A 27,299-nucleotide genomic window follows, 5' to 3' on the forward strand; every position below is an offset into this window, starting at 1 on the left:
GCCTGATAAGCCCCACTCAGTTGCCTCTAAATATTTCATTAAAAAAGAGATACAGGGCAGCCCCGGTGGCTCAGCGGTTTAGCGCTGCCTTTGGCCCAGGGCGTGATCCTGGGGACCCGGGATCGAGTCCCGCATCGGGCTCCCTGCATGGAGCCTGCTTCTCCCTCTGCCTGTGTCCCTGCCCACCCCTTCTCTCATGAATAAATATTAAAAAAAAGAAATACAATTTATATATAGTGATATGCACAGATATTAACAGTATAAGGTGATGAGTTTAGCAAAAGTATATACTCTGAGTAATCAACACATCAAGATGTGAACTATTTCCACTGCAACCCTTACCAGTCAATTCCCTCTCCTACAGGTTGCCTCAAATTTAATAAATAAAGAAAGACTTCTTCATCATGAAACATATAGTAGTATGAAACTGGCTTCTTTAAAATTACAAATAAACACCCATTTGTACGTGATTCCTTGAATCTCAGTGAACCCCTCCTGGCAGAGCCTTTTGGTCTGCAAACTTTTCACAAGGATCCTATCTTGAATTAATGCAACACAAACATAAAAGAAAAGTGAAGTATAAAAGTAATACAAAATTAGGGAAAAAAATGAAGAGATGTTATTTATATTAGCTTTATAGCTATTACACAATAATAAACGAGTAAGGAAAATGGTGAGTATGATGGCAAAAAACTAGAATTAGTATTTTGAAGATGTTTTCACAAAGGTAACTAAATCTAACATTTTATTCCAGTTCTGTTGAGTCTACCTCAGAAATCTCTTTTTAAAATTTGAGAGAGAAAATGTGCGCACACAAGCACGTGTGCGCAGGGAGGAGGGGCAAAGAAAGAGGGAGTTTCCAGCAAACATCATCTGAGCACAGAGCAGGAGGTAGGACTCAATCTCACGATCCTGAGATCATGATCTGAGCAGAAAGGCAGTCAGACATTCAACGGACTGCACCACCCAGGTGCCCCAGAAATGTTTTTCATCCGTGTAACCAGACTATATGGCAACAATCCTCTGCTTTTTGGGGTGCTGAAAACGTTCTGGAACTTTCAGATAGTGATGTTTATGGAACATCATGAATGTTAAAACCAATTACCCGTACACTTAAAATGGTTTAAGTGATTTTTACCTCAATTTTTTTGAAAACCCTTTCAATTCATCCACATTCTATCTAGAATTACCGCCCTAAAATGCACAATTATTTCTCTGCCCGCCAATCTCCTTTTGCTCCTTAGTGCCTAAGACCTGACTCCTTGGCTTGATGTCCTTCACAATTTAGCCCCCAAATCATCTCTAGCCTCACCTTTCATCCTATTATTCAGTCACATGTCCCAACACATCAAGCTCTTCTATTCCTTAATCCTGTAAACATTCTCTTGGTTTGAAATGCTTCCTCTCTGCCCTTGTCAAAATTCAATTCTTCAAGACCCAGCTCAAATGTCAACTTTTGTGAAGCCCTCCTTGATTCCCAAAACCAAATCACCCCCTTCTGAGTTTCTCCCTAATTCTTCAACAAAATTGTCATGAATATTTGTTTTCTTTTTTTTTTTAAATATTTTATTTATGATAGACATAGAGAGAGAGAGAGGCAGAGACACAGGCAGAGGGAGAGACAGGCTCCCTGCCGGGAGCCCAACGTGGGACTTGATCCCGGGGCTCCAGGATCCCGCCCTGGGCCAAAGATAGGCGCTTAACCACTGAGCCACCCAGGGATCCCCTGAATATTTGTTTTCATTTACTCATTCAACATTTATTCAGCACCTATTATAAATCAGGTTCTGGGTTAGGCCTGGAAACAGGAATATAGAGGAAGAACTCTTAAGGAGCCCAGTCTGTTGGGGCAGAAAGACATTTAAAACAATCACAGCAACAAGCTCAGGGTTACCATAGTGATATAAACAGACTGAGTTAGCATAACAAAGGAGTAGAATTCCTGGGTTTATGAACCACCCATCACTAACTTTAAGTAATTCATTCTCTTAACACTATAAATTCTACCAAACAAAATATACCTGAATATCTAGCAGTATTGTTAATTATGCACTCGAACTCTTGGGATAAAAGAAGGTAAGGAGTTAATTTTCCTAAAAGTAGTCTCATTGGCATTAAGGAAAAACAAGTGTAAGTTCCTCTCCCTACATCAGTAGACCTAAGTTTTTCCAGTGTGTCCAAGATTTACTCTCTAAAAATGGACCTACCAGCACCTTCTAACTACCCACACTTCTCTCAGCAGGGCACCAGTTCATGTGGAGTACAGAGGAGTCCTCAAAGAAGTATTTATATTAGACTGACAGAATGCACAATCAGACCTCTGTCTGATGGAGCTGCAGCCTCTTGAGAATCTGGAGGAATAGCCAATGGAGGAAGGGGGAAGGATGTGAAGGAGCAGGAGAGAGAAAAATCCCAATCAGGACCCCGTTCTAATCAAGCTCTCAAAATACCTTTTCTGCTGAGGATGCCACAGACTTTTCTCAGAACTGTTTTACTGCTGTTTAACAATCTTTTGGTTTCAGGAATAGTGGTCTCACACTAAAGTGGGAAAATATAATACAATAAAGACCAAAATGAAGAAAAATCCAAATAACTGAAAGAAAGAAAATTTATATCCATCAACTGGCCAAAATTCACTCTTTTCAAAATCAGCTTCCTTTCTAAATCCATTTTTGGACAAAGAACTTTTCTTTTGCTCATCCCCAGGCTCAAAAGCTTAGGGTCATCTTAGAGTCCTCCCTCTCCTTCAAGCCCTGTAATTAGGCCTCAAATTCCACAGATTCCTCCTTCAGCATCTCTCATTCCATTCACTTAGATAGTTTTTTACTACATACTGACTTATGCTAGTCTCCAGGTGACTTGGTTGGCAGGCACAGGATGATAGGATGTGGAGAGAGACACAAAAATAGCTACTGAACAAGTCTACTAAGTGAGGGGTTATTAACAAGTCTAATAAATGACTGGTTGAGAAAAAAACACCACAAATATTTTGAAGTGTGAGATGATGTCTGGCTGGAGTAATCAGGAAACACTTAGGGGGCAGGCAGTGAGAACTCAAGCTGGGCCTTGAATCCAAGGTCTAACTTTGATGAGATGTAGATAGTGAAAGGAACTGGGAAGGAAAGCACTTAGAGAATAGCAAATGTGGCAGCCACCTGTCACTTAAGGTCCAGGAAGGGACTGGTAAGAGTAAGGGCTGGGGCCAGATAGTGGCAACCTCTAGTATGAAAAGTCTTTAACCCTTAGCCTACTGAGTCATTTCTCTTCTATCACGTGCACCTTTATATCTGACAGCTTTCTTCTTTCATCAGAAACCCCAGTGCCAAGGTGCAAATTAAAAGTCGGTCATAGCTGCCTTTGTGATCACAGGGTATTCCTTCTGCATTTACAATGTCTGTTTTAAGATTTATTTTATTATTTATTTATATGAGAGAGAGAGAGAGAGAGAGAGAGAGAGAGAGGCAGAGACACAGGAGGAGGGAGAAGCAGACTCCATGCAGGGAGCCTGATATGGGACTTGATCCCTGGACTCCAGGATCGAGCCCTGGGCCAAAGGCAGGCGCCAAACCGCTGAGCCACCCAGGGATCCCTCCTTCTGCATTTACAATTTGTAGGACAGGCTGCTGCTCTAAGTGGCTGAATAGAAAGCTGGTCCCTTTAGCTCTAACAAAGCTAGACTCAGGCTGGACTAGAAAGCAGATCTTATTCTGGGAATGCTTCAAAACTCAGCCTTCAAAACCTTAACTAGGGCTGTGATCTCAGATTGAGAATACCGAATTCAATCCTTCTCAAATTCACTTTCATTATATGACTCCCTTGCTCAAGGATCTACAATGATTTCTATTACCTACATAATAGGTCTGGAATCCAAGGTTATGCATAATCCAATCTCACCAAAACTTTTTATCCTAACCTGTTACTACCAACCTCCTTTCCTATTCAGGAGCGCTAAATTACAAGAGTAGTGTTACAGTCTTGGTTGAACTGAGTAAAATTTAAACTAGACAGTAGTTTAGGCCATTTTTTTTCAGGCATAAAAAATATAAATTTTACAAAAAGTATTTCTAAGAACTTGGCAGTCCTTATCCATGCTGTCTTCTCAAGTATATTTTGAATTTGAAAAATCCAAAATTATTGTTCATAATGTATAAATTGTGAAAGAATAGTTACAAATGGCACTGATATAACAGTGGGGGTAGGCATGTGCATTTTCCAAAATCAGTGAACGTCACACTTAAGATTGTACACTTCACTGAATATAAACTGTACACCAAAATAAGCTATAAACAAACTAGTTAATAATATGCCTACCAAAGTATGTAGGAAGAAGTGTACTGATATCTAAAATTTAAATAGATGGAAAGATACTCCATAAAGCAAGTTACATTAAACTGTTTAATGGGACGCCTGGGTGGCTCAGCAGTTGAACAGCTGAACTCTTTCAGCTCAGGGTGTGATCCTGGATCCAAGGATCCAGTCCTGCATCAGGCTCCTTGCAGGGAGCCTGCTTCTCCCATTACCTGTGTCTTTGCCTCTCTTTCTGCATCTCTCATGAATAAATAAAATCTTAAAAAAAAAATGTTAATGGTAGTTTAGGTGGTGTGTGTAGATCTGCCTGTTGCAAAATTCTCTGCTTTGTTTGAAATTTTTCTACTTTTTCAAAAAATACTTATTCATGAGAGACACAGAGAGAGAGCATGAGGCCAATACACAGGCAGAGGGAGAAGCAGACTCCATGCAAAGAGCCCAATGTGGGACTCGACCCCAAGACCCCGGGATCATGCCCTGAGCCTAGGGCAGAGGCTCAACCGCTGAGCCACCCAGGCGTCCCAGAAATTTTTCATAATAAAAAACACTGAGGGAAATGGCATTGATAACACACCATACTTTATAAAGCTGTAAGAAGTTAAATTTGGTTGCATAACAGCATCAGGCTTTTGCTCTTTGATGCTTCCTTGCCACCTTGCACATACCCCATACAGCCCATTTTATGGCCATACTGTTTGCATGGTTGTCTCTCCCACTAGAATAGAAGTTCCTGGTGGGCACAGATCTAGTCTAATCTGTATTTATATTCCTATTGCTTTGTATCGTGTTTGGAGAATAGTATGCGTTCAACAATGGTGGGATGACTGCATGAAAGTGGAACCGCTAAGGTTCACTGTATACTTTCTCACATTCACTTTATTCATTTCTCACATATTCTAAAAGTTAATATGTTCAGTTTTCCTTTTTAATATGTTCAATTTTCAAAAGCAATGTCTTTTACTTTTTCCCAAGCACACAAAATCTCCAGAGACAAAACTCATTTGTATTCAAGAGATTTCGTATTCCATTACTTAAGTCTGAACGCCTCCTAACACTCAACTTTTTCGTGTTTTTTTTTTTTCTGAAAGACTCAAGTCTCTGACTCCCAAGGAAATCTGGAATTTGTTTTATTCAAATCTTAGATAAGCCGTGAGAACTATGAGGTCCCTGAACTGGTCAAAAGCAGGAAACTGATGATCTGGGGGAAAGATAAAAACAAACACCACATAAAAAAAAGTCATGAAGCAACTTAACCAAGAACTTTACCAAGAAACGAGATAGAACGTCTTAAGGAGCGTCCGCGGGACATCTCAAACCCTCCCCCCACCCCCACCCCGATGGCTTCTCCCCCTCCTCTCTCCAAGTCAGCCAGTCACAGGCCGCGCCGCGCGGCCACTCCCAACATGCCGCGGGACTCCGGCTGACGCCGCCGAAGACGCTGCTTCTCACGTTAACCTCCGCCAAACGACGTGGTTTCGCGGCGGGAGAACCAGATTCTGGACTGGACGACCCGAGTCTGAGTCCCAGCCTGCCCCCCCTCCTGCCAGATGTGCGAGTCTCTCGCCCTTTCCGGGCTCCAGTCTCCTCATCTGCGCCCCGGTGAGGACTCTAACCCCAGCTGGCGCAGAGTGACAGCCAAGATGCGGAGCGTAAAGGCGCCTTAAGGAGGATGCAAGCGACTCTTAAGCACGCGGTGTTCACAGCCAGCCCCAGACCAATCTCTCAAAGTCACCGCGGTCCCTCACTCCCTGCCTGCCCGGCGGCCGTACTGAGGCCGCCCCCTCTTGTCCGCCCCATGCGGAAGCCGCGCGGCGCCGTCTGCCGTACCTGCAGCCACTTGGTCAGCGGGGCCCTCCTGCTGACCCATGACGAAGTCGTGCACGAGGCCCCACAGCGCGCCCGTAGGCGCCACCGCCTCCAGAGCGGCGGCGGCGGCCATGACGCGAACCAGAGACCGCGGGAGGGGAGGTGGGCGGTGGCACGGGACGGGCCTCTGAGCGCACGCGCCTCCTGAGCCAATCGCCTGGCGAAGGCGAAGGAGGCGGGGCTCTCCGTGGATCACGTGCCTGCCGGCTCCCCGCCAGGCCGTTCCAGTTCCAGGGAGGGCAGGGAGGGCTGGGACGGTCCCTCCCTGGGGGGCGGGGCTTGGGGTCTGGGCGGTGGCGCGGGCCGGGGAGGCGGCTGCCGGGCACGCAGCCGGGGGCCGTTGAGGGCGAATAATTCCCGGCCCGGCTCCCCGGGAGACGGGTGGCTGGGCGGTCACCTGGCCGGGTGGGGCCAGGGGGCGGTACACACCTGGAGGAAGCCAATGAGAAAATCAGGCCCGGTCCGAGGGGGCGGTGCCGCCGGTCACATGCGCACCTGGGGCGGGCGGCGGCGGAGGCGCGGGCACCGCGAGCGGGCGGCGGGGAGCTGGGCCGGGCTGGGGCGGGGTTAGGCAGGTGAGTGACAGCCTCTGGGGGGCCGGCCCCAGCTGGGAGCCCCGAGCTCGCAGGGAGTAGCTGCGGCGGTGCCCGCCCCCTCTCTCCGCCCCTCCAGCGGAGCTGGTCTCCGGCCGGGCACCGTCGCGGGCCCCCCTGGCCCGGCCACCTGGGACCGTGCTGAGGAATCGGCCACCTCCCTCTCCCCTCGCCCGCAAAGTTTGTGGCGAAGCCGGCGCCCGGGCGGAGCGCGCCCCCGGGGGGAGATCCGGGAGCGCCCGATGTTGGGAGGCAGGAGCCGTTGACCCGGGACGCCGCGGTCCGGGACAGGAGCTCTGAGCAGCCGACAAGCCCGCCGCCTCCCGTGCATGGGGCCCGGCTGAAGAGCCAGCATGGGCAACTGCGTGGGGAGACAGCGCCGGGAGAGGCCGGCCGCCCCGGGACACCCCCGCAAGCGAGCAGGTAACGACGGGAAGGGAGCGGGGCCACGCGCGCCTCGCCAGTTGTCCCCCTCCTCGCCTCAGCCCCGGGCTTCCCAAGCGACCTCCCACGGCTCCTGGCGCCTGGGTCTCCCAGATGGCTGCTACGTAGCCAGACGGGGGCCCGCTCCCCAGCCCCGGTGGCCGGGGGAGCAGAGTCGGGGCAAGTGCGAGCCCTGACCCGGCTGCGAGCCCAACTCGCTCCAACTGGGAAGCTGCGAGTGGGGGCGGGGGCGGGGGCGGGGGCAGGAAATGTTTGCAGACCGCGGCGGGGCCGCCGGAGAGGAGGGGGGCCCGGGACGGGGGCGCCGCTGGCCTGGCAGCCGGGCTGGGGTCGGAGGCTGGCCCGTCGGGGCCCGGCGCGGGGAGCCAGTAGCCCCGGCCCTCGGAGCGAGCGAGAACTGTCGCTTTCCAAAGACTGTCTGTGTCATTATCCGGCTGCAGATCGTGTCTGCCGGAATCCAACTGGCAAAAGCAGCGCAGGACTCTGGGAAAGAAATCTTTATTTCTCCCGCAAGGCTTTTTAGAGCCTCCCGGCTGTCTGGAGTCTAGAGAAGGTGGGGTGTGGGGTGGGAATCGCGCTGGGGTTTGCTGGGGTCCTTCCCAGCCTTGGGGATGGGATCTGCTCCCTGGTGATCCGCAGGGGCTGGGCAGCGCCTTCTCACTTTCTTGGTACACTCCTCCTGTACTGGCGCTTCGCCCTGGGAAGAGTCTGGCCTTCGTTTCCCCGGGTCTTGTACTCACTTCCTTCTCTGAGGGTGTTGCAAGGACCTTCTGAGAATGATAAAAATCGTATACTTCAGAGTTGAAAGGGACCTTCAAACTTGTCTGGAGTCCAGATAGACCTAACTCCTCCTCCTGTCTGTGTAGAAGCCCAGATCCAGAGAGGGTAAACCACTTGCCCAAAGCCACACGGCTAGTTAGTAGTGCAGCTGGGGCTACAACGCAGTCTCCTCATCCACCCAGTTGCCACATATCCCTTTATGCAAGAGGGGCCACAGCCATGGCTGTTAATGAAGTGGAAACTCTAGTTGGAATTTCCGGTCTCCTTTGACACTGAAGGTGTGTTGCTTGGGTTGTGGAAACTGGGAAGGAAGATGAGGGCAAATGTGCGGGAAGCAGAGAAGGATGTCTGTGTGGTGGACAGGATGACTTGTGGAAGAAGAAAAATGTTTTTCAGGGGATGGAGGGACGAGGTAAAATTTAACATTGAAAACCTTTTGGCAACCCTGGCCATTCTGACTGAGGAAAGTTGATTCTCAAACCCAAGGGCTTTCCTTCGTTCATTCATTCATTTGCCCGCCGAATACTTATTATTTATGTGCTCAGTCCACATGATTGATTTTGTAGCATTTTTCGCTGGTGCCGATCCTCTCATGCTTGAAACTCTTCCCTTCTTGGCATTAGACTATCCTGCTTTTTTTCTCTGATCACTGTTCACGATCACATCCCGTCCTAGATGTGCGCACACCCATGGTTCAGCTTGACTCCCCCCACCCCCCATACGCCTTCCCAGAGAAATCATACTCAGTCCCACAACTCTGTCCACTGGGGGAGACCCCTACACTGTATCTTCAGCTATTACCTGTCAAATTCCAGACTCACATCAGTAAAAGCCCCCTGGACACGCTGATATAGTTATCATTAGAGTCAGCCCTAAAACCAAGCTCTGCATCTCTCCCTTCAGCCAGCTTCCCTTTACTCTTCCATTCTTGAAGCTGCCTAATGTCATACTTTGGAGATGTCTCTCTGCTGGCTTTCTCTGCCTCTCAGCCAGTCCTCCACTGGGACCTGCTGGTTCTTCCTTGGGAAGCCATACAAACCTGCTCCTTCCACTCTGCTTCACTCCCTTGTCATCTCAAGTCTACCCCACCTCCCTGGCTAAAGTTAGTTCCCTACCAAAAGCAAGTTCATCTGCGGTCACTCATCTGATGTCTGCACACTGTGCACCCTACCACCCTACCCCCAGAAGATGTTTGTCAAATTAACTTGTTTTGAATCCTATAATTCTATGTTTAGAAATCTTTTTTTTTAAACAGAAACTTTTTTTTTTTTTTTAAGTAAATTCTACACCCAGAATGGGGCTCGAACTCACAACTGCAAGATTAAGAGTTGCGTGCTCTACTGGCTGAGCCAGCCACATGCCTGTTTCGAAATCTTTTTGCACTTCTCCGCTTCTGTAGGAACTTTAACTTTCAAGGCTGTCCACTTTGGTCAGGTCCTTTTTAAAGGCGTGATTTTTTTTCTTTTCCCTGAATTAAGGCCACCAGTGTTTGCTCCATTGCCATTTTCCCCTTATCAAGAGCCTTTCTTCCTTTCAAGGTTTGCCTCAAATCCCATATCTTTCTAGAAGCACCTTGCCTGACAATTCCAAATCCTTCCCTTCTGAGGAGAACTGCAGACACATTATGCCATTTACTTAACAATTATCTACTCCACATAATTAGTCATTTCTTTGATGTTTATAGTCTTGTATCAGCACCTATCCTGCAAGCCTTGAAGACCTGGGTTCTGTCCTATCCTTATGTATTTGTCTCTCACACCCGCTCATATAGCCATACAGATACACACATGCAGGTGCGCACGCACACACACAGTCAGCATTTAGCACACTGACTTGAACAGAGGAAGCACCCAATATTTGCCGATTTCAGAGCATTAACCTAACTGCATCCTAGTGTCTGAATTTTTCACGTAAACATTTTACTGAAGTATATATCTGCATTTTTTTTTTACCTGCTAGTGTATCATTTTTTCAATTCTGTAGATCCCCCTATGAATAGCTTTATTCATAAAGTCCAAAGCCAAGAGGAACTCTCTAGGATGACAAGTTTGGTATGAAGGAAGGGATCCTCCTTAACTTCACAGCGTGCACCTGGCATTCCTGTAACATCTGCAGGTTACCCTTTGACAAAGACATAGTTTGATGTTGTAACACTAATGCCTAAAACTCTTCAGCTCCCTTGGTAACTCTTACCTTTCCTTTGCCACTGGGGTAATAGGAAGAAATCATCAATAGAGAGCTAGAACCTGAGTTCCAGTCCTGGGACAGTAGCAGGATGACCTTGGGCAAGTCCTCAAAAACCTCTCTCAGGTCACACTTTCAGTATCATGGATAGGGACAGGATTGTACAAGATCAGCGCTGTTTCATCATCTTCACAAAGACAGCTGTTCAAAACTGTAAAGTTATTGAGTTGAAATCTTATACCTTGTTATGTTATCCTTTGGCCTTAGTTCTGTCTTCCTAGTCATTTGGCAGGTAAAGCAGAGACATTACACCCATTGGTCAGGCCATCTTATGTCAGCTAGGAGGTTTGTGATTATCATTCTTTTTTATTTTTTAACTATTACTCATAATGTATGGCCTATGTTCCTTCTTCAGGTGTTGGGTGCTTTAGAGAATACTTGGGGATTTACTTATTTGGGGGGGGCTCCCACCACCCAGTACATATCAGCCACCCCTCCACCCCCCACCCTCCACCCAGGGAGAAAGAGAGGTAGTAGAACAGGCAGGTCTCTTGCCTGGCTCCACCCTGTGAGAATGTGGCAGGGCTGAAACCCAAATATCTGATTCTGTGATGTGCCAGGCATATCACTTACATTGTGGAATCTCAAGCCCCGTGTGGACAGACCCAGGGCCCTGTTTTGAGCTGGTTGGGCTTGGCGCTGTGGTTGCAAGAGAGTTTGCTTCTCATTGTGTGGGTTGCTGTGGCTATTCTTGAGGGAGTAATTGGGCAACTTCTCCATTTGCCCAGTAAATATTTACTGAGTGCCAGGTACCTTGCTGGCTGTGAACAGACATGATCCTTGGCCACATGGAGCTTACAGTTTGGGGGGGGGGGGGGATAATAGACATGTATTCATACAAATTACACATGATCATACATGGAAATTCTCTATGATAATACATACAGTCATGTATTACTATATAGCTGGTGACTCCCACATGGATAATTTCAGTGCATACTCTTCAATTCCAGCCTTGTAAATTCTGCCGATACTCACCACATTTGGCATCTAAAAGCCTTCCTAGGGATCCCTGGGTGGCGCAACGGTTTGGCGCCTGCCTTTGGCCCAGGGCGCGATCCCGGAGACCCGGGATCGAGTCCCACATAGGGCTCCCGGTGCATGGAGCCTGCTTCTCCCTCTGCCTGTGTCTCTGCCTCTCTCTCTCTCTGTGACTATCGTAAATAAATAAAAATTAAAAAAATAAATAAATAAAAGCCTTCCTAGTTTAACATGTCCAAAACCAAAGGAACCCGTGCCCCCACCCTTGTTCCTCCCAAAGTCTTTCTGTCTCAGTTAATGGTGATTTCATCCTTCCAGGTTGCCTGAGCCTCCAAAACTGTAGTCACCTCTGACACCTCCTCTTTCTCTCAATCCTACATCCATTTAATCAATAGATCCTATTGGCTTTGCCCTAAATATATCCAGAACCTTGAGTCTCATCATCTTCACTGATTTAGCCCTGGTCTAAGCTGCCATGGGCCTCTTAACTGACTGTCCTGCTTCCTCCCTTGTCTCCCGACAGACTATTTTCATCACAGCAGCCAGAGTGATGCTGTAAACTGTAAGTCAGATTTTGTTACTTCTTTACTCCCTATCTCATTCAGAGTCCTTGTGTTGGTCTACAAGATGTGATATGATTTCACCAGGTTACCTTTAAGCTATCTCTTGCTCTTCATCGCCTATTCTATCCTCTGATACCTGAATGGGTCCATTCCTGTCTACCTCACCTCCTCCACATCCCCTCAAACATTCCTCTCAGTCAAGGCCTTCCAGGCTATCCTTTGAAAAACCAGTCCCCTTCGCAGTACTACTTGCTGTCAGCATTATCTACCTGCCTTTCCTGTTATATTTTTCTCCATGGCACTCACCATCAACTGGCATCAGCTGCCTCCCCTACCTTGTGCAGTCAGAAATTTTTATTTATTTGCTCCCTGATACATAAAGTAGTGCCTCACATACAGTAGGTGCCTAATAAGTCCTTGTTGGATGAAGCTAGTGTATCTAACAGAGTTGGGAAGGTCTATGGAAAAGCAGGAATGAGCAACCTGAGTGCTCTCTCATATTAGGTGGGTATTAGGGCACATATCTAATAAGGAGACTTAAGCAGCAATTTCACAGTGCTGTTCTGTTTCTGAGACTGGCTTCTCTCTCACCGCAGGCTTGGGTAAGGTCTCAAGTACCTGGGATATAATTCCCTCTGGTTTGGGAGTCTCTTGCTAGGAGACATGGGCTGTAATAGCAGAGCAGCATCAAGTCCTCTGTTAGGGTTCTAAACAGCCAATGGCGCTTTCTTTCTTTTCTTTTTTTTAAGATGTCTGACTTTTTACATTTTTTTTAAAAGATTTTATTTATTGGGATCCCTGGGTGGCTCAGCGGTTTAGCGCCTGCCTTTGGCCCAGGGCACGATCCTGGAGTTCCCGGGATCGAGTCCCGTGTCGGGCTCCCAGCATGGAGCCTGCTTCTCCCTCCGCCTGTGTCTCTGCCTCTTTCTCTCTCTCTCTCTCTGTTTATCATAAATAAGTAAATCTTTAAAAAAAAAAAAAGATTTTATTTATTTATTCATGAGAGACAACACAGAAAGAGAGAGGCAGAGACACAGGCAGAGGGAGAAGCAGGCTCCATGCAGGGAGCCCAACGCGGGACTCGATCCCGAGTTTCCAGGATCACACCCTGGGCTGAATGCAGCGCTAAACTGCTGAGCCACCCGGGGCTGCCCGCTATGGCACTTTCTTGACATTTTATGTCATTTAATGCATCTCCTAGATACACATGGTATTTGTCATCATCAACTCAAGGGGCAGGGATGAGGTGGTCTAATAGACTGGGGAGCAGGAAGGAGGATGCTGTGGATTCTAGGCCTCTCTCTACCAAGCAACTTGCTGAGGAATTTTTAGAATCATAGAATTTCAGAGCTGAAAGGAACTTAAAGTTTTCTTTAACCTCTTTTTCTTTTCCAGCTATTAAAAAAGAGAATAAAGGTATATCTACTCCCTGCCGAGTTCACAGAAATGTGGTACAACCTATATAAAAACTGCATGAGTTCCTTTAAATTTTGAATGTGTCAGGGTCAAGACATTGTAGGGAAGTACTCAAGGTCAAGTGTATTCAAAAGAGAAGAGGTCTAGTCCCTCTGCCCCTTTCTTGAGTGGTGATCTTGGGCAAGTCATTTGTTTGTGTTCAGCTGATCCTCTACTTCTAGAAAATGATAATTTCACTTTGCTTCAGAAAGATGTTATGGGGATAAAATAAACTAACACTTTTTTAAAAAATCACTTTCATGACTGGATGATCTGCTTACATATGAGGTCCCAACCCAGATCCTCATCTGGCATTGATGGACAACAAGGCCTTGGTTCTCTGCTTCTTCTTAATTGTGTGTGTGACTTTGATCTATCTGAGCCTCAGTTTCCCGGTTCATGCAGTGGGATGACTGCTACCCTACCCACCTCCCAGAGAGGTTTTAAGAATCAAGTGAGATCCTGGATAAAAGGAGATTTTGTGAACTTATAAAGTTTCTATTATCCTAGCCACAGGATTTTTACACACAAAAACCATAGCCAGTGATTTTCCCCACAAGACCATTGAAGCTTACTGTTTTTTAAAAGAGCAAAACTATAAAAGAAATGTTTAAAAACTATTTTTGGATGGGAATCTTTCTGAAATGGATGATAACCTCTTTGCGACTCAGGGCTGTTGCAACTCAGGGCTGTTGAGTTCATACCTGTATATATACAAAGCACCTGCTTGGTGGAGATGGGTATCACAAAAGCTTCTTTCTGTCAAAAGCCTTTATTTCTGAAAGAAGGGTGAACTAGTGGCAAACAGAAGGAGATTGCTGAGAGAGAGCCCATTCCACAGTGTCCAGCCTTGAGGTCTTAAGTAGCATTGGGGTGGGGAGGTTCTGGATTCCTGTTCTGGACTCTGAATGAGAACAGCATCCTGCCTGATGAGTTACTATGCTTGTGACAGTGTGAGGCCTCTGGGCTTCTGAGACTGCAGGGCAGTGGGCCCCAAACTAAATGGCTGTTGTGCTTTCAGGTTTCACATTTCCACCTATAATCTGTCTTCTGCCCGGTAGCAGTCACTTCTTATTTCTATTTCCCCACTTTAAAAAAATGTGGTTAGATATACCTAACATCATACACTCAGATATATAGTTCTGTACAGTAAGTATACTCACATTGCTGTGCAGCCATCACACCATCCATCTCTACCAACTTTTTCATCTTCCTTAATTGAAATTCTGTCCCCATTAAACACAGACTCCTCATTCTTCCCTCCCTCAGCCCCTGGCAACTTCCATACTACTCCCTTTCTCTCTGAATTTGACCCCTCCAAGTACCTCATGTAAGTGGAATGAAGCAATATTTTAACTTTTTTTTTTTTTTAATTTTTATTTATTTATGATAGTCACACACAGAGAGAGAGAGAGGCAGAGATACAGGCAGAGGGAGAAGCAGGCTCCATGCACCGGGAGCCTGACGTGGGATTCGATCCCGGGTCTCCAGGATCACGCCCTGGGCCAAAGGCAGGCGCCAAACCGCTGCGCCACCCAGGGATCCCTATTTTAACTTTTGTGTTAGGCTTATTTCACTTAGTGTACTATCTTCAGGATTCTTCCATGATGTAGCATATGTTAGAATCCCCTTCCTTTTTAATGCTGAATAATTTCCATTATATGTCTATACCACATTTTGTTCATTCATCTGTAAGTGGGCACTCAGGCTGCTTCTACTTTTTGGCTATTGTGAATAATGCTCCTGTGAACATGGGTGTACAAATCTGTTTGAGTGCCTCCTTTTAGTTCTTTTGTGTAGATATCCAGAAGTAGAATTGCTAGATCATATTTTCATTCTATGTATAACTTTTTAAGGAATTGCCATACTATTTTCCTCAGCGGCTGTACATTGTACATTCCCCCAGCAATGGATTAGGGTTCCAATTTCTTCATGTTCTCACCAATAATATTTGTTATATTATGATTTTTATTTTATTTGCTTGTTTTTTTAAAAGGTTTTCTTTATTTGAGAGAGAGGGAGGGAGAGCACACAAGCTAGGGGGAAGGGCAGATGGAGAGGGGACAAGCAGGCTCTCCACTGAGCATGGAGCCTGATACGGGGCTCAATCCCAGGATCCCAAGATCATGACCTCAGCCGAAGGCAGACGTTTAACTAACTGAGCCACCACCCAGGCTCCCCTGCTTGTTTTTGATAATAGCTATCCTATTGGGTGTGAAATGACACCTGATCATAGAGGTCATTTCTTGAGAGTCCATCTACTGGGTTCAAATAGCAGCCCCTCCCATTTCCTGGGGGAAACAGCTGGGATTGTTAGAATTGTACCTAGAGAAAGAGTAGATGAGCTCTTAGTGAAGCCTAAGGGGCCCACCAATGAGGGAAGTACGGGATGGGTGGATTCTTTGACATCTTTTCTGGTCAGTCAGAATTTGGCTTGTGGGATCCCTGGGTGGCGCAGCAGTTTAGCGCCTGCCTTTGCCCCAGGGCGCGATCCTGGAGACCAGGGATCGAGTCCCGCGTGGGGCTCCCTGTGCATGGAGCCTGCTTCTCCCTCTGCCTGTGTCTCTGCATCTCTCTTTCTCTCTGTGTGTGACTATCATAAATAAATAAAAATTAAAAAAAAAAAAAAGAATTTGGCTTGCCTCTGGGTTTCTAACTAGGTGGTCAATGGATGGTGAGGTGGATGGATGGATGGATGGATGGATGGGGCTTCCAGTTAAAAGAAGCAGGTCTGTGTTGTTATAATTCATCTAGCTCCTAGAGAATGTTAACACTGTCTTACATGGAGTGAGCACCAATTTTTTTTTTTTTTTTTTTTTTTAGCTCTTTTGCGTGTGAGAAATTCAGGACTGTGGTTCAGATGGGAGCATGTAGGGTTGAGTAAAAAGTAAGGAGTGACAGTGACATGGTGATGTGATGAGTTTGTCTGCTACTCAAAGCCATGTGCTTCTCTCTGATGGGGACAAGGTCTCCCTGCTTACTGAGCTCACAGGGAAGAGGGCCCAAGCTCAGTATGCATTCATACCTCCAACCAGCCCAACCCCCTCAACTCAGTATCCCTTATTGTCAGGAAAGGGGGTGGAGCAGCTCCTGCAGGGTATGGGGAGAGGGGGACAAGGATGGCTCCTCATTTGTACCTGTCTTCTCAGGGAGGCTGGCACCAGAGTTCGAGCCTAGGCAGCCAGCCAGTCACCAAGCAGCCTAGATCTTAGAGGACTCAGAGTTTTGTTGTTTTTAGGGCTGGAAGAGATACAGTTGGCAGTAGCTCACCTTTGCTTGGTGTTTACCGTGTGCCAGGAGCATCACGTGCAGTATCTTGGCTCGTCCTTACAACTGTCCTATGCATGGACATTATTATCACCGTTTTACAGATGAAGAAATTGAGCCCTAGAAAGGTAGTGTCTCCTGCCTAAGGCCATGCAGGTTGTAAACAGCAGAGCCAGGACAGGAACCCAAGTGGTCTGACTTCAGAGCATGAGCTTTTTGGTCCTTGTATAGTTTATCTTCCCCGGATAGGAGGAAGAGAACACATGGTTTTTGTGTTTAAAGTGGGTTTATTATTGAGCATCTTTAGGCACCTAACTAGGCCCATTCAGACAATCATCTCATTTGATTGTCCTCATTGTGCCTATGGGAACATTTCTACCCATTTTACATATGGGAAAGATGATGGTCAGGAGAGTAAATTGATTGCTGGAGGTCACGAGGCTGAGGAGAGGCAGTGCTAGAGCTCAGCTTAAGTAGTTTGACTCAAATTCTAGTGCTCAGAGCTCATTCTATTGTGCTCTCTTCCCCCCCTCCATGAGAAGAAGCTGGAAGTCTGGTCTAAAGCCTGCAAAGCTCCAAGGACTGTAGCCACTCTGCTCCCTTCTTGATGCTGTTGCCACCTCCTTTAATTTCCCAACCGCTAAACTAGAACCTCTACACCTAGGAGCCACATAAGTCCATTGTCCTGGATCACGTGCTTGGCACTTAGTAGATGCTCAGTAAATATGTGTTGAATGTTGTTTGAGGGTTGAGTGTGCTGGAAGCAGTAGAACTCAACCAAATTGCATTCCTTTTTTAAAAAAAAAAAATTTATTCATGAGAGAGAGACAGACACAGAGGCAGAGGGAGGAAGCTCCATGCAGGGAGCCTGATGTAGGACTCAATCCCGGGACTCCAGGATCATGCCCTGGTCCGAACGCAGGTGCTAAACCGCTGAGCCACCCAGGGATCCCCGCCAAATTGCATTCCTAAAGAGACATACAGGTAGAAGGCAAATATCATTGTTAGTTCCTTCTTCTCCCAGAATGAACTTCCACTTTCCAACTCTTAGATGTCAGGGACTTGAAGAAAAGAGTGCCCTGGCTCTGCAGATTTTGAATTATTCCTAATGCCCAAGGGAAAAGAGGCAGCGGAGTCATATTAGCAAAGTGCTTGCTGGATCAGGTGTCACTGTTTGTTATTAATAAGACTAATGATTTCTTGCTTTGTTCAGTGTCTTGCCATTTTTAAAGCGCTTTCACAAGTATTATATATGATTTTATTTCCCACAACCATCTTCTTAGGTAGGCAGGGCAGGGATAATTTTCTCCCCATTTTATGGGTGAGGATACTGAGATTTAGTGAGGTTGCCAAACTGCCCAAGATTATTGACAACTAAGTGGTAGAGAGGTAGAAGCCATAGTACGTGACGGCTCCACTGCTTTCAGGTCAGAGGCAGTTTCCACATCTATAAAATGAGAACAAGAGTAGGGCCACTTAGGGTAGTCAAGGACTCCATCACACAAGTGGTGATGTTTGTGAAGTGATCAGCACAGTGCCCACACACAACAGATCCTTAATGAATAATGGCAATAACCAAAGCCAAGTTCATGGTTACTTTGGGAATTTGTATTCTACTGACTCTTGGTCGGCCCAGAGTGTTGGGGAGAGCAGAATGTAGCCTCCCCTGCCCCCACTAGGAAAATCTGCTTTGGGCCAAACTCTGGCCCTTCCCCTGGAGTCAGAGTGTATAACAAGGGCTGACCATGAATGAATGAATTTTTTAAAAGATTTATTTCTTTTACAGAAAGAGAGAGCATGGGCATGCACACACACACACACACACACACACACACGCATAAGAGTTGGGGAGGGGCAGAGGGAGAGAATCCAAAGCAGACTCCGCGCTAAGCAGGGAGCCATCTCACACAACCCTGAGATCACAAACTGGGCAGAAACCAAGAGTCAGCTGCTTAACTGACTGAGCCACCCAGGTGCTCCCTGACCATGAATTTTTTTGATTTGCAAAATTTAGAATCTTCCAAACAGGACAACAAGATACCAGTTTTTTCTTTTGGTAGCAGATAATTAGGACAATATGACAAGTATTTTGTTATTTAGTATCCATTTGCAGTTTATTATTCCAACTCCTCCAGTTCATTAACTATGTAACCTTTGGCAAGTTGTTTTGGATTTTTGGGCCTCACTTTCCTCATCTGTAAAATGAAGATAATAGTACCTGCTCTGTAGAGCTGTCATGAGGATTAGAGTTAATGCACATAGTGTCCTTAGAATGGTGCCTGAGAAATATTAGGGTGACAGAACATGAGAGACTCCTAACTCTGGAAAATGAATAAGGGGTAGTGGAAGGGGTGGTGGGTAGGGGGACAGGGTGACTGGGTGATGGACCCTGAAGGGGGCACTTGACAGGATGAGCACTGGGTGTTATACTATATGTTGGCAAATTCAACTCCAATTAAAAAATATATGAAAAAAAAAAAGAATAGTGGCTGGGACATATTAAAGTATTCAGTAAATTGCAGTTACTATTATCACCATGCGTGGCACTATATTTAAGCCAGCTGTCCCCAACCTTCCTCTCTCCCCTGCCCCAAGTTGAGATGCAGGCCAGTGAAGTTCATATGCAAGACCTAGCTTCCACTGTATACCCTGGTTATCTACCATTTTTGTAATTCCACTCATTTATTCAGGAAAGCAAATCAGAAACAAGTTGTGCAAGAGTGATATTATTGTAGAGATAGCCTTGAATCTAGCTTCCTTTTGAAAAATGTGAACCTTTCAGGAAAACTTGAGAACTCTTGTTAGTTACAAATCTCTTGCATCAGCCCTCCCCGCACCCCCCCCCCCACACACACACATATACTCCTGCTGATTCCAGTAACACCCAGTGGCTACTTTTCTGAGCTGTCTCAAAACAGATACAAACATATCTTGCTTGGTAGGTCAAGGCTGGGGAGTGCCCTCAGTTTGCTATGGCTCATCTTTAGCTTGTCCCAACATCTCTGGGTCCTCTAGGGCTTCCTTCCTGGAGCCTGGCACATTTTTCTAATACACTTGGTCAACTGTAGACACCTCCTTCATGAATTTTCTTGGAAATGATCAACATCTACAGCAGAGCCACTTTTCTGCATTTGATACACAGCCCCCTCCAACTAGATTAAAAAATAATTGTTTTATAGTTATATTTATTAAACACCAACTGTGTGGCAGGTACTCAGTAGGTACTTTACACATATCTCATCTAGTCTTCCTAATAACTCTCTAAGAGACAGTCCTCATTTTAGGAGAGAAGCTCAGTGATACTATTGTGTGCAGGGTCACACAGTGAGAAATGGAAGATTTGGGATTCTAGACCACTGTTACAGATTCCCAGCTCAGCGTGCCTTCCATGCAGTACCTAGCTCACTGTCAGTTTCAGCTGAGGGCTCACCGGGCCCTAAACAGGTATAGCTGGTTTATTGACGTCATTGCCACCCATGACTAGCAAATCATCTACTTCTGCCTGTTCTTACACTACACATCCTGAATGTGCCAGAAAGTGTACTTCATAGGACAACAAAACGTTCATGCATTTGTCCCCTCTTCCCCCTCTCTTCTGCCCCCCGCAGTGTCTGCAAAACAGGTCACACTGACCTCCGTAATACGGGATATCCACACATGGCAATGATTTTTTTACTTAGTGAATGCGCTGTGTTCCCCCCAAATAGACTGTCATGTGGCATGGGCTTTTTCGTTTCTCAGGACCTCACGACATTACTGAATAAGTAGCATTTATTATCATCGTTGAAATCAGTACCATTTATTAATTTCCCATGCATGCATTAAATACCCTACCAGGTGTTTGGCACCAGCATCTTCCATTTTCACATCAGACCTATAAGGTAGGCATAATTACCTCCATTTTCAGAGGAGGAAACTGAGACTTAAGGAGGTTAAGACCCTTGCCCACGAAAGTGGGGGAACTGCTATTTGAATCCTAGGATCTATATCTTAAGCACTATGGGAAACTTCCTCCAAATATTCAGTACCTGTCCCAGGCACTGGGTTAGGTGCCAGGCACAGGAGGAAGAGTTGATTCCTTCCCCAAGGAGTTCACAGTGTGATGGACTCAGCAGTACTGGAGCTTCTGTGATTGGGTTTCATTTTTCCCAAACCTGTTTCCATCTGGCCACACCCTCATTGGCAGATCCATGGCACACAGTACCAAGGGTCCCCAGGGATCTGGTGATGCTCTGCACAGGGAGTTTATGTCCCTATGTCTCTGTTTGCTCTTTGCCCTCCTTCCTTTGTGCTGTCGTATTGTGTTCATGGAACCAGAGCTCACCTGGGTCTTGCCCAGTGTGATAGTCCTCTTTGTGGCCTGGCCCAGAATTGGCTGCTGAGAAGGGAGGCCTTATGTGGCTGGGAACTTACTGCTACTATGGCTTTTTATAAGGCCCCAGATGATTTTTTAAACATCCACATGGTATAGTGTATGTACTGTTATCCGAGGCCTCTCCCTGAGGAACAGGATGGGCTAGTCTTTGGAGTTAATGGGCAAAAGGAGAGCCACACTGGGCCCTTTCATCTGCAGCCCACCCCTCCTGTTTGAAGCTGAGCCTAGCTCTGTCCTGCTGTGACATGTGTCCCATGGAAGATCCAGGGCCTGGGTGTCTGGTTTATTGCTGACCCTCAAGTACTTTTACTGCAGCCTTAGGCAGAGATGCTCAGCCTACCACTTTTGACTGTACCACCCATTGGGCATTTGTCTATGCCAGGGCCTCTGGCCCACAGGAAGTGTCCAAGGAGAGATTTCAGCCTACTGGCCCTGTTCTCCATAGTCCAGTGCTAGTTTAGGCATAGATGGATGGGGATCTCTTTTATAGGCTGGGTCTGGGGCTTCTCAGTTTTAGAGATGAAATGATCCCTTTTTCAAAAGCTGTGGAGTTGGCAGACATGTTCAGAATCTTTCCTTCCCTTTAGGAGAAGAGAATTGGCACTAATTAGGAATTTGGCTGGAGGAACTGGTTCAGGGAGGCCAAGCCACTGGTCTGTGGTCTATCCTGCATAGTCAGAGGTGGAGCTGGTATCATAAGCAGGAAATCTGACTCCATTTCTCCTGTTTTTCTCTCCATCTTGCTTCATACCTGTGTACACATTATCCCTCTATGTCTCGTCATGCATGATGGCTTCTGGTTAGTCTGGGAAGGGAGCAAAGATATGGTACGATCTTCAGCAAGACATAGCGTAGACAAGCAGAGACAAAGGCAATACGAGACACTTAAGAGTTGAGATGGGATAGGGCAGTTATGAAGGGTAAGTGAGGAGAGTTGCAGAAGAGTTAGTGATTTAGATTTAGGTAAGGTGTGCAGATTGGAGAGAAGCAAGTAATAGGGTTTTCCTTATTGTAGAAGTTGTGTTTAAGTATAAAGTGTGAACAGTGCCAGAAAGCCCAAAGAAGAAAGTCTCCTGCACACTCCCACCACCCCGTGAGAGTCCCCATTCCCATTTGGTGTTCATCCTTCCTTCCTTTTGTATTTTTTTTAGGCAGCAGAATCAAGTGAGCTGTGTACACCAAGGTTAGGGAAGGTCTCAGATAGAGTTTAGATCAAAGGGGGGGGGGGCTCTGCTGGTTCCTGCATGTGGGGTACAGATGAAAGACGGGCTTCAGGTACCCACTATCTGTGAACAGGCTGGATTGAAGCCTCCGATGTAGCAGAGTTCCCTACCCCAGACTTGGGACTCAGTTTCAGTACCCTCTGCACAGGAGTCTCCCATTTGCTCCCGGGGGTCAAGGGAAAGAATTTCCCGAGTTGTCCATAAGGCTTGCTCCCTGCCACCTCCCCACCCCCAGGCCACAGACTTCTCTTTTCTTCTTTACCATCCAGTTTCTTCAGCAGAGCTCTCTTCCCTGGAGTTGGGGATGCATAGTCAGTTTTGCCACACCACAAAGCCTTGCCGCTGCATGAGGTCATTTCAGGGGAGAAACTATATATAGCGGAGGACTAGCATCAGGACAGCTCCATATCGTTTGGGTTGCTTAGCATTGCCCTTCCACCGATGTAGCCAGGGTGACCTTAGACTCCACACTGGCTAGTGGGCACCACGTTGTGTCTTCATTGCCCCCTCTGTGTTCCATGGCCAGTGCTCACCCACACAGGACTGACTTCTGGCCCTGCCCAAGCCTGAGAGCCTTTAAAGAGGCAGCCTTGATAGAGGGACATTAGGAAAAGTCCAAGGGCCAGAGTTCCCTTCTAGCTCTGCCACTTGGAGCTTAGGCTGGTATATATAACAAACAGGCACTGCACTGGTTGATGCCAGGGAGACTGGGACCCCGAAAGGTTCTACTGAAGTCATGGGGTCCTGTAGAACACACAGTTTGAAAACCACTGGGTAGGACGACCCTCTGGGGTTTCTTTGAGCCTTCAGATTTGTGGGTTTGGCCTTGTGGTGGCCTCTGGCCATAAAATGACCCATCACTAGGGGTGCAAACTTTGTGAACTCTTGGAGATTTTGATAGTTATCATGGGTAGACTGGGGGCATGGTATAGGGACAGAAATCTTGGTGGGGAGATAGATGGGGATACCACAGAGATCATGGATCCAGTCTGACTTGCTTGTCTGCATTGCCATAGGGTGTTTTCTCTGGTCTGCTCCCATTTGCTTTTCCTTTCAGTGCTGGTTTGTCCCAAAGAGATTAAAATGAGGTTATAATGCACTTCAGGCAAGGAAAGTGCATTTAATTTAAGTTGCCTGGGGCTGAGTTTCACATTTTATGTGTGGAGTATTTGTAGAGCACGGAGGTGCCTTTGGCGGAAATCAGAAAGCCAGGATCTGGGGCCAGTTTTCCTTCATTCAGCAAGTTTGTTTGTCAAGCACCTACTTTGTATTCCTGGAGAAGCATGAGGGAGATCCCAGCTGTGTTAGGACCCCTTGATTGTGAGTAACAGAAACCAACTGATTCTAGCTTAAACAAAAAAAGTGATTTATTATAGGGTTGGGGGCGGGGAGGCTGCTTAGGATCTTTACAGCAGGATTGCTGCCTGGCTGAAGCAGGAATTGGGAAAACCTCTTTAGAATCTGTTTACCTCAACTGTGTGTCTCTTTGGTCTTCCTCTCCACAGCCCAGACAGCCCCAAGTGTTCCCGCAACAGTCCCAGCCATACTCAGAGAACTCAACTATCCCAGCCCCAAGTTCAGGTTCCTAGGGGAGCCCATCCAGTTGGCCTAGCTTGATCCACTCAGCTCCAACCATGTGATGGGGGGTCCAATGTGACAAAACCTGTCTGGGTGGAGGCCTTCCTGACTCCTGTAGACTGGGGGCAGCTCTAGAAGAGGGAAATCCATAGCTCTGAAGCTGTCTGTTATTCTAGGCCTTAGTAAGGAGCTCTGGTCCCAGGGAGAGAAACAGGCATATGACCTACTAGCCATCCAGAAGACAAGTAAAGAGGTGACCCTTGCAGAGTCTGCTTGTTACTGAGTATACACCTCCTCCAGTTGGGGCTGTCAGGAGGGGACAGGGCTCCCCAGGCTGGTATGGATAGGGCTCCACACAGAGCAGAGGCCCCTCCAGGTTAGCTCAGGGAGAAAGGGTTTGCTGGCAGGGTCACCTCGAGGCATCTGGCGTCCTGGGAGCTGGGGCTGGAGAGCAGTCAGGAATGGAGGCGGCTCTATCTTTTGGGGGCTGGTGGCCTCTCTGCTTTCATCTGAGCATCTGCTCTTGGCTTCCCTCTCTGTAGACCCAGCCTTCTCCTCTTACTCATCCGCTTGTTCCATGACTGAGCACACCAATGCTGAGTTCTGGCAGCCTGTGGATTGGCTTCTCTGGGTCACGGGACCACCCAGGTACAGGCTGCAGGTGCAGGGCCTGATCACACAGGATTTGAGGCTGCCCCTTTCCAGGCTTTGGGTGGGACAGGCATTAAGAAACACTATCCTGCTGGACGCTTATGAACACTGGAGAGTGGAGCCTCAAAGATGGAAGCGAGGAGGGGCTTGGTTAGGCAGACCAGCCTAAGCTAAAGCAGAGATGCAGGGCGGGGCTGGGGGGGCAGTTGTGTTCTGTGGAGAGGGGGCAGTAAGAGGTAAGGCTTGAAAATCCCCTTCAAAGCTGAGCTGTGAGGCAGGGGTGTGGAAGTGATGGGGAGCCACCAAGAATGTGTGACCAGAGGGATGCCAGGGACTCTACCGTGGATTCAAGGATGAGGAGGTTGTCGAAGGAAGGGATGGATCAGGACAGAAGACGAAAGCCAACTAGGAGGCTGGCAGTGCTCAGGCAGGAGAAGGGACATTTTGATAGTGGGAGTGCCAGGGATATGAAGGCCCCTTTGAAGAAAGAGTTTACAGGTGACAGGTTGGCAGAGGGAGGGCCCAAGATGTGGCAGGCAGGGGGTGGGAGCACCAGGGAGGGCTTGGCAACACTGGGGATTTGGGGAGGGGCAGCTCTTTGAAGGAGACTGTTAGCTTTATGCAGCAGCACTGCTAGACTAGAGCACTCATTGTTTAGGTTGGGAGAACTGCGAAGATATTTAAAGCAGAAAGGGAAGTCCCAGGGTAAAGGAGGAGACTTTCTGGAGAATGGATCCCAGACCTATCAGCTCTGCTTATCAGGAACTCTGACCCTGCCCACATTGCCTCACCTTCCTCATCTTCAAAATGGGAACAGTATCTGCCCAGTCCCCTCCTAGTGTTGCAGGGAAAGTCAAAGGTTATGTACATGACAACACTTTGTGCTCAGGAAAGGTTCACGCAGATGCAGGCAGCCTTGTTACTATTGCTGCTTGTGTGACAGCCTGCACAGTGACCCCGCTGGGGGGTCAGGGAGCCTTCCTTCCTGGACCTGGGACGACGTGACCTGATGCGAGCTCCCCACAGCCAGCCCAGACTCCCTGACTCCAGATCACCTGGGGTAGTGTCAAGAACAGCTCTTTTCTGGAACTTGAGTCTGGGGGTACCTGAATGATTAATCGGGGCTAGGATGAGTTCACACCCCCTGACTTCCAGCGTTCCCCTGATGGGTGCTGTATGTGTGTAGAGCTCAGGGGTGGAGGGGGGCAGGCCTGAGACTGAACCCTCCGAGAGAGAGACAGAGGGAGAAGAGGCAGTTGGGGAAGGGGGCAGCTATGGGCAGGCCTAACCTATGCACATCTCAAAGCAGAACTGCAAGGGCATTTCTCCCCTGGGTGGGCCTTCTGGGCCTTTCCCTATAGGGAAATCCATGGAGCACTTGTTTCAGAGTTCCCAGGAAAAGGGGAAATGAAACCTGCATCCTGTTTTGCCATCAGCCTAGGGAAGAGAACCCAGATGGTAGAGGTAGATGGTGGCAGTAGCCTAATACTAGTTGAAATCCTGGGATCTGCAGATTTGGGGCTTGAATAGGAGACTCGAGGTCAACTGGGGAGAGAGCCTGTGGCCTTCCTTCCTGTTCTGTCCCAACCTTTCTTCATCCAGGAGTGTTCAGCAACCTGGTTCTTTTTTCCCAGCTACCTTTCCCTCAGGATTGGCTCAGCTTCCCCCACCTGCCCACATCATCATCTTCCTGGCTTCCTCTGGCTCACCTGCAGCTTCCTCTTTCCGGGAAGGGAGCTTCCTGTGCCCACCCGTCTTTGGTTTGGGTCTCCCCCATACTTTCTCTTCCTACCCCTCCAGCCCCTTGGGCTATTTCTTGGTTTGGGTCTCCCCCATACTTTCTCTTCCTACCCCTCCAGCCCCTTGGGCTATTTCCCGTCATTGCCCTCCTGCAGAACCCCTGCTGGAGTCGCCTGCTCCCTCCACCCAAGTCAGACTCTGTATCCTGCTGCTAGCTCCATCCCAACCCGGGGCCCCTTGGAGTATTATTTTTCCTAAAAGGCAGCAGCTGTGCATTTTTGCTGGCCTACCCAGCTGTTCTTGTCCTTGACCACAGAGGTCATGTCATTTGTGACAATAAATAGGAAATGAGAACAAGAGGATTGCCAGGTGCCTCTGGGCTGCCCTTCCAGCTGCCCGCATTCCTGCTGGGAAACAATAATAGTAATACAAATAATAAAGCTAATATTTATAAATACGTTCTGCATTCACTTATCATTTTCCAGATGCTGTGCCAAATATTTTACACATATTATCTCATTTAATCTTCATACTAACTCGGTGAGGTAAGTCAAATCGTCATCCTCTCACGGTTAAGGGAAATCTGACATTACCAGTGAGTAAGTGGCAGAACAAGCCCAGGATTTGTGTGGGTCTGATGCCTGTTCCCATCTCTTAATTGTGGTGATGCATCTGCCTCCAACTGGGGGAAGAGAGTTGCCCCAGGGCCAGGGGACCTCCATAGCCCACTTCATGTTCTTTCCTCCAATGGCCTGTAGCACCTAGTAAATAATACACCTGAGGAACACTTGTGTGTCTTCTTCAGAGCTGTGCTTGGTTTGTCTTTTCTCCATACCCCTGACAATGAACAGACCTTCAGATGGGAGGGGTCATAGTATTTCTCTGTGCTGTGGACTCTTCCTTAGCAATGTCCCATTTTACAGCTGGGAAGATGTCCTCCTAGTCCTAATTGAACATTGTCCTAACAAAGGAGCTTCAAAACTAGAAGTAAATAAAACCTAATCTCTCAACTTTCCATCTGATGCTCTTCCCACTTAGATCCTATTGCCATTCTATTCTGAGAGTGCTAGAAATATGCCCCGAGGTTCCTCTTCTACACATTCTTCATTGACTTAGAACATTTCTACTCTTTGTGGTAGGCAGGCCCTTTTGTGTTCTGTTCTTGTCCGTGAGTGGCGATTGTCGATGGGAGAGAGTAAAAGAATCAAAATCTCTGAGGATTAAGATATAT

General features: G+C 47.4%; 2 protein-coding genes across 4 annotated transcripts in view; one reads left to right on the forward strand and one right to left on the reverse strand.

Moving 5' to 3' along the window:
- The window catches only part of MMS19 (MMS19 homolog, cytosolic iron-sulfur assembly component), a 33,992-nt gene extending 27,445 nt beyond the window's left edge, over window positions 1–6,547 (reverse strand). Inside the window, exon 1 of one of the 2 annotated variants that reach the window (XM_025991379.2) lies at window positions 6,136–6,547. In XM_025991379.2, coding sequence (XP_025847164.1) covers window positions 6,136–6,247 — 112 coding nt within the window. In that variant the 5' untranslated portion in view covers window positions 6,248–6,547. The remainder of the gene's footprint in view (window positions 1–6,135) is intronic. The other variant, XM_025991385.2, reaches the window with a different exon arrangement.
- A 128-nt stretch (window positions 6,548–6,675) lies between these two features.
- The window catches only part of UBTD1 (ubiquitin domain containing 1), a 56,087-nt gene continuing 35,463 nt past the window's right edge, over window positions 6,676–27,299 (forward strand). The window contains exons 1-2 of one of the 2 annotated variants that reach the window (XM_072739668.1): window positions 6,987–7,190; window positions 11,740–11,778. In XM_072739668.1, the coding sequence (XP_072595769.1) occupies window positions 7,121–7,190; window positions 11,740–11,778 (109 nt within the window). In that variant the 5' untranslated portion in view covers window positions 6,987–7,120. Of the gene's footprint in view, window positions 7,191–11,739; window positions 11,779–27,299 lie in introns of both variants that reach the window. The other variant, XM_025991437.2, reaches the window with a different exon arrangement.

Source organism: Vulpes vulpes, chromosome 15 (assembly GCF_048418805.1).
Source record: "Vulpes vulpes isolate BD-2025 chromosome 15, VulVul3, whole genome shotgun sequence".
NCBI lineage: Eukaryota > Metazoa > Chordata > Mammalia > Carnivora > Canidae > Vulpes > Vulpes vulpes.